General features: G+C 33.0%; 1 protein-coding gene and 1 long non-coding RNA gene across 2 annotated transcripts; both read left to right on the top strand.

Annotated features, from left to right (window-relative positions):
* Positions 1-550, top strand: LOC139430664 (uncharacterized). Its single transcript, XR_011641052.1, has 3 exons — positions 1-72; positions 129-383; positions 463-550. It is a non-coding gene; the product is annotated as an uncharacterized lncRNA (long non-coding RNA).
* A 261-nt stretch (positions 551-811) lies between these two features.
* LOC111416773 (uncharacterized) lies at positions 812-1,663 on the top strand. Its single transcript, XM_023048870.2, has 3 exons — positions 812-1,142; positions 1,214-1,345; positions 1,494-1,663. Exons 1-3 carry the CDS (start codon positions 935-937, stop codon positions 1,508-1,510), a joined length of 357 nt encoding a protein of 118 aa, XP_022904638.2. The 5' UTR covers positions 812-934; the 3' UTR covers positions 1,511-1,663.
* Positions 1,664-7,352: the final 5,689 nt, after the last annotated feature.

Here is a 7,352-nt window from a genome sequence, read left to right as displayed (position 1 = left end):
CATTATTTCTAAAACAAAACAACCGGTCGTAATTTTATAAGAAAATATGATCCTTTTCTGGTTATTTACTAGGTAATAAAGTACACCTATACATAATAATTATACTAATTAATTACGTTTTCGTTTAGAATAAAAGGGGGATTTGCTTACACTTCATGCCAGTTCAAATTCAAGTCTCCAACATGAAGTTCGCTATTTTTATTGTACTCTTGGTGTCCGCAATTTTAGTCATTGAGGAATGCCAAGCTTGTGTACCTCTTGATTGTAGGGTAGTTTTATGCGTAGATAAAACTCCAGCACAATGCGCAGCTTTGAATTTAACTTGGCAACCACGTGATGGAATTTGTTACTGTTGCGATACGTGTATTTAATTCCCGAATAAGGTTAATAAATTATTACAGAAAAATTAATAATGCTTGGTTATCCTAATAATATTTATGTTTACGTTCATATTTGTTTCAGATAATAATTAAAATCGAAAATTGGCTACAATTCGTAGGACATTAAATGGTTTATTAACATGTAATAACGGAAAATAAATTGTTACTTAAATAAAGTTGTGTTTTATTTTTATTATTATTAGTTGTTTGATGATATCTCAGGCTATGTAGGTAAGATAGACGAATAATAGAGAAAGAATAACATGTTTTGAACTGAAGGAAAATAAAAAAAATTTCCAAAGAATTTATTGTGTACGTGCTGTCTTTTATATAATTTTACATATTTTCTCTATTTAGGTCAAAAATGTACTACGAACATTCAAAACGTTCTTTAAAGATAACATATTTCTGATAACCCACATTGAATCGGTAATTTACCTGAGGCGTTCATAACATGTTTGGTGATTATGTTAATATTCGGTTAGACTACTTTGACCTTTAAATATAAAATTTCCACGCTCATTCTACGTCAGTTTATATCGAAATCTTCGACAATGAAGTTTGGTGTTGTTGTATTCTTGTTATTTATAATGATGATCAATTCGATATCAACACATCACAAAGAACCTCCCTGCCGTCAAGACTTTTGCCACACAGTAAAATGCATCTCTACTCCTAAAGAAAATTGTACTATAGATCAAGTTTTCCAACCACGTGATGAGACCAAGTGTATATGCTGCGATAAGTGCATTCCAAAACAAGGTATGAAATGTTTTAATCGAATGAATTTGAAAGAAATCATTTTAACAAGTTAGGTTTTTAATTATTTCTAGATTGCGATCCAACTTTTTGCAGCAGAGTTCGATGTATTAATAAAAACGAATCAGATTGCACTAACGATGAAGTTTTTCAACCACGTGATGAGACCAAGTGTATCTGTTGTAACACCTGTGTTCCAAAGAAAGGTATAAAATGTTTTAATTATATTTCCAAGGCTTATTTAGTAAAACTTTTAAAAAGAAAATAAGCTATTAATCAAAATGAATTTTAAATAAATGTTATAGGAAAGATTAAGATTTGTTCAAGAGTAAATTTTTAATATTTATGTTTTAGATATTCATGCTTTATAAATGGTATGAAACGTAATAATCCAAGATAATACTTCTATCAGCTTATAATGAAACGTTGTCAAGATTCGTGGAAAATAAAAAAAAATTTCAAGTTTCCAAGAAATAATCTTCAAAACATTAGATACTAAATAAATTTGCTTTAATAATTAATAATTGCTTTTTATTTCATGGTGATATCTCAATTAATTTTTGAGATGAGTAATGATTAATTTAGGGAAAGTAAAGACCGTTACGGTTATATAAAAATCTTTTTGAAAAATATTAAATACTAAGAAAATTGCTTGAAATTACTTTTTATTAAATAGGTATAGTAACCAAACATGTAGCGGTATTAAATATTATCATATTTATCATATCATATTTTTGATAACCTCCTATCGGCCATCTCCCTCCCCTCCCCTTCACAGACAGTAATTCACTTCTTTCCTTTAAACCCTCTCCCCATATGCCCATAATTAATACTTCTCTTCGCTAACTCCGCCGCTATCTGGTATTCCCCACAGTTTCTATACCTCGTTTCGTGTCTATCACCCCTATTTCATCTCTCTTTCCCTATTCCCACAGTTCTTAAACTTGTGGCCCCTTTCTGCGCAGTGCCCACATACAATTTCGGACTTACAGAAACGTTGGAGATGCCCGAAACCCTGGCACCTGTAGCACCTCTTCACGTCTATGAAATCGTCTATTTTCAATGACGACAACTAGTGATGGAACGGATAGATTATCTGGTTATCCGGCATATCTATCCGGCCATTATGGTTATAATTTCTGGTACATTTCTGAAGTAATACCCTACATTGTCACTTTATTGCGATATTTGAATAAAAATGAAATTAATAAGAAAGCTGATAAGATATGTCAACTTATTTGGATCCAAGATACAAAATGAACTTTTTTGATACTGATTTAACTAACGAAGCAACTCTAAAAAGAGGATAATTTAATTAATAATTGGCGATATTTCCACAAGGATCCTTCAAGAAATGAATTTTATAGCGAATTTTGAAAGTTATATATAAAACGGGTTGGTTCATTGGAAAGAGGACACTTTTATTAACACTTTGGGAAATTTTCATACTCATATTTGAAGAAATGGATTTTATCCGAATTTTAAAAACTTAATCGGCGAAAATTGTAAAATTCGAAAAAACTGTCGATTATTTCAAAAATTTATTTCTCAAGAACTAAAAGTGATTTTTTAAAATGGCTTGTTGTATTAAAAAGAGGATACGTTAATTAATAATTGGTGATATTTCCACAAGGATCCTTCAAGAAATTAATTTTATAGCGAATTTTGAAAATTATCGATGAGTCAACATCGAAAATTTTATCAAAACTTCAAATATTGTTTTCTCAAAAACTAAAAGTTATTTTTCAAAACGTGTTGGTTCATTGGAAAGAGGACACTCTTATTAACACTTTGAGAAATTTTCATACTCATATTCCAAGAAGTGGATTTTATACGAATTTTTAAGCTTAATCGGCAAAAATTGAAAAATTCGAAAAAATTATCGATCACTTCAAAAATTTATTTCTCAAGAACTGAAAGTGATGTTTCAAAACGGCTTGTTGCATTAAAAAGAGGATACTTTAATTAATAATTGATGATATTTCCACAAGTATCCTTAAAGAAATTAATTGTATAGCGAATTTTGAAAATTATCGATGAAAATTGCAACATCGAAAATTCTATCAAAACTTCAAGTATTGTTTTCTCAAAAACTAAAAGTTATTTTTCAAAACGTGTTAGTTCATTGGAAAGAGGACACTCTTATTAACACTTTGGAAAATTTTCATACTCATATTTCAAGAACTGGATTTTATACGAATTTTTAAAACTTAATGCGCAAAAATTGAAATATTCGAAAAAATTGTCGATCATTTCAAAAATTTATTTCTCGAGAACTAAAAGTGATTTTTTAAAACGGCTTTTTGCATTAAAAAGAGGACACTTTAATTAATAATCGAAAGTGATAACAGCGACAGTTCTGTTAGTAATGAATGTGATGATGAACTACAAGCGAAGAGAAGAAAACTAGACGAAACTGCAACAAGAGATTTTATATATCGTATTGGGATTGTTACAATGAGGTTGCCAGTGACAAACCTGATATAAATAATGTTGTATTCAATGAAAAATGTCCTGTAGCGGTTGAACTTGATTGTTATCTGCAGCGTCTTAAAAGAGATACTAATTCCTGTGAATGGTGGAGTACTAAGTAATAGGTTTTTAATATCTGGCCAAAGCCGGATATTTGGTAACTATCCGGTATCCGGCCGAATTTTAAAGAATGGCCGGATAGGTCGGATACCAGATAGTTGCTGAATATCCGTTCCACCACTAACGACAACCCAATGTATACCCTTCCAAGCTTTGTAATCTCCCACCTCACTCTCGCTGATACTTCCATGACATAATTTACTACTCCCCTTTCCCTTCTGCCAGTCTTGAATACTCCATGTTTTTACCTCAAAGCTGTTGTAACATCACCCCCTCGCTCATCTCTCCGAGTCATTATAGAGTATCTTACGCCACACCATGGCTGGTTCTCGTATCGTTATATCCTGCTCCCCGATCTTGTCCCTTACCAGTTTACCAACCAGACCTTCTTTGCTTCCCGCACCCCTTCACCGTTCATACTCTTTATCCCCTACTTACTTCTTTCCAGATCTTCATCGCTCCTGATATCCTTTTCTCAATCCTCTTCTTCATTTCTTCCATCTTCTCGTCAAAATTCTTTCTTTCCTATTCTTGGCCATTATCCTTTAACATGAATGTTAAATCGCCTATTAATAAATGGTTAAAAAACAAAACACGTCTAAACAACTATATGACGGAATGTTAATGGGTAAAGTTGATAATACAATATTTACTGCAAACATGTTCGAAACGAAATAGCGATATCAAAAAGAAATGTTTTTACTAATTTTAGAGAAACAGCTAAAAGTAAAGTAAGGGCTACATGGAATACCATCAATACTCTCAAACAAAGTAAGCGATCTGAAGATCTCGATTTATATGATTTTCAATACAACTACAAAAGCAATGAAGAACTGTTGAATGCAATAAATATTTATTTTGCCAATATAGCTGCTGGTAAAATGATTAATCTACAACTTCACAACACTATTAAAACAAATATTGACTTAAAGAGATCATTTACGTTTTATCTGACTGATCCGAGTGAAGTGAATCTGTCATACTATCTTTAAATAATACGTCTGCAGTTGGTTACGACGAAGTTTCGGTCTCTGTTCTAAAAGCTTGCGTCGATTATCTTGTTGAACCTTTAAGTAATATTATAAACCTGTCATTTGGTTCGGCAACTTATCCACACTACCTGAAAAGAACCTTAGTAAGGCCAGTGTACTATACTTTTCGAATTATAGGCCAATCGCTTTATTACCTACTGTCGCAAAGGTTTTTGAAAAGATAGTACTGATGAGACTTAAAAGCTACATTTACAAAAATCAAATACTGAATGAGTCAGAAAATGGTTATATTGAGTGTAGATTCACAACTAGAGCAGTTTTTCAGTTGTTGGAAAGAACTTTATGATGACTGGGAGTGCTGCAGCGACCAACTCTGACATCAATTTGAAATTCTAATCAATTTTGATGAAGGTGATCCTGGTTATCATATTATGACGGAACATGAAATAGCTGATGAAGTGATGATGGTGGATAACGAGCTTGAAAGCGAGGATAGTGAGGAAAATGAAAGATTCCCAAAGATAAAATTGTCAACGATCAGATCGCATCTCGACGATTTAATAACATTTATAGATGATTCATCAAATAAAGAAATGCAATTATATTATGCACATTTCCGTAATTTTAGGAAGTGGATCATAAAAGAACAACAAACTTCAAAAGTGCAAACAAAACTTGTTTGTTTTTTTTAAAAGCATTGCCAACCACAAGCGCTTCGACATCTAGTACATAATATCATTTTATAACCAGAGTATACACATATCAGAAGTAACGTTTTTCGTTTTACTAATATGTATAGGAATATAAATAAAAAAATATATAAGACATATGTTCATTCATTTTATATTTAATAGCAAACAATTAACATTATATACCTCTTCTTGGTCTTGGAATAACCCTCAATTGTGGTAAGTATTAAAGTTTCATATTTGCCTTATAACAGAAAAAACGTGTTCGGGACTGTTTTTCTATATAACGGACTTTCGGCTATAACGGACATCCCCTCCTCCGTATTAGTCCGTTATATAGAGGTTTTACTGTAATAGAGATTTTGATTTAGTTAATTTTTTTTTTAATCTGTTTTTTTTCAATTTATTTAATAGATAAATTTAAGTTAAATGAACGAGTTTTATTTATTTTATTTTTCATTCCGTCACCCATTTCCATCGTTGTCTTTAACACGTAACCACGTTACAAGGCTTCTATAAAGAGTGGACCCGACGAGAATACTCTTCTCCGAGATAATACTCGGGGGCCTTTTTCCACCCCTGCCAACTGTCTCTCCATCTCTGTGTTAAAATATATTGTGCTATATTTCCCATGTTTTGAACAACGTATTAGCTTTGATGTCGGAGTTCTTGATTCTGTCCCATTTGATCTTTCCTAAGATCGTCCTCAGGGCTTCATTTCTATTACTCTTAACATATTCTTAGTTTTGTTTGTGTCTTTGCGGATTTGAATAGCGTAAGACATTATTGGGTAGATAATGGTAGTGCTTAAAATGTGTATGATACATGATAGTAGCAGGTATTTGCCGATTCAAGAACCTCCTCCTAGAACGCCGGTTCAAGTTTTTTGGTAAATTTTTTGGGGGATTCGTTCGAGGAGAGTTATGCGGTTATGCTAAGATAACGCCAACTAACGTAAGCAATTTTGGAATTGTTTCTGCATAACATTCTTTAATAATTTGACTAAAACGCAAATAACTTTGCCATGCGGTTATGATAAGATAACGCCTAACATTCTTTAATAATTTTACTGAAACAATTTTAATTCCCACCTAGTAACAATAGCATTGACCTTGAGTATCAAAAAAAGGTTTCAAGGAGAGGAGGTTCTTAAAAAAATTGTCATATTCTGACGTCCCACCCTCCCCCCACCATCAAGGAGATTAATTAACGGAGGAGGTTCTTAAAAATGTATCATGTAGCCTATTTACCCAGACGAAAGCGATTATGTTTATCGTTTGACGCTTTTCAGTGATACTCATCCAGGGATACATCCTGCAATGTATCGCTCATCCTAATTTTTGGAGGATCCTCCTTGGAGTTTGAGGTCTCTAGTCTCGGATTTTTTCGGGGCGTGAGGAGTTCACTCTTGGTACCTATTGTTATCGGAAGGTTTAGGTAATTACAGTTTGTTACATAGCTATTATCCTGGTTAGTTGTTAGTATATGTGGAAAGAGAGGATTAGCTGTGTGAAGGCCAGTTTAGGTGCAGGAGAGGAAGAAGTACAGTACAGATATTGAATGAATTGGTAGGGAAATTAAGAGTCAAAATGGAGTGATCAAAGTATCTTATATGTGCGATAAATACTTTTTTAATTAACCGAAATTATCGAAGGGATGTGTTAGAAGTGGGGGTAGTACCAAGAAGGATTAGTGTGTAAGTAGGAGAACGAAGATACTAGTAGTGGTAAGAGTCATATGTGTGAGAGTCTGATGACAGCAGAGACCTTTCCCGCTGTAAACAACTAAGGGCTATCTGACGGTGCCGACGGAGGTACAGATTATAGAATCTGAGGGAGAAAAATGGGAAAGCGAGGTGGGTAGTAAAGTGAAAAGACTGAAGGGAGAAGATGTTACGCATTGTATACAGGTGGGTCCAAAGGAAAGAAAGGAATCTTTGC

The sequence above is a fragment of the Onthophagus taurus genome, chromosome 7 (assembly GCF_036711975.1).
Source record: "Onthophagus taurus isolate NC chromosome 7, IU_Otau_3.0, whole genome shotgun sequence".
In the NCBI taxonomy this organism is placed as follows: domain Eukaryota; kingdom Metazoa; phylum Arthropoda; class Insecta; order Coleoptera; family Scarabaeidae; genus Onthophagus; species Onthophagus taurus.
This window is presented reverse-complemented; position numbering and strand designations above follow the sequence as displayed.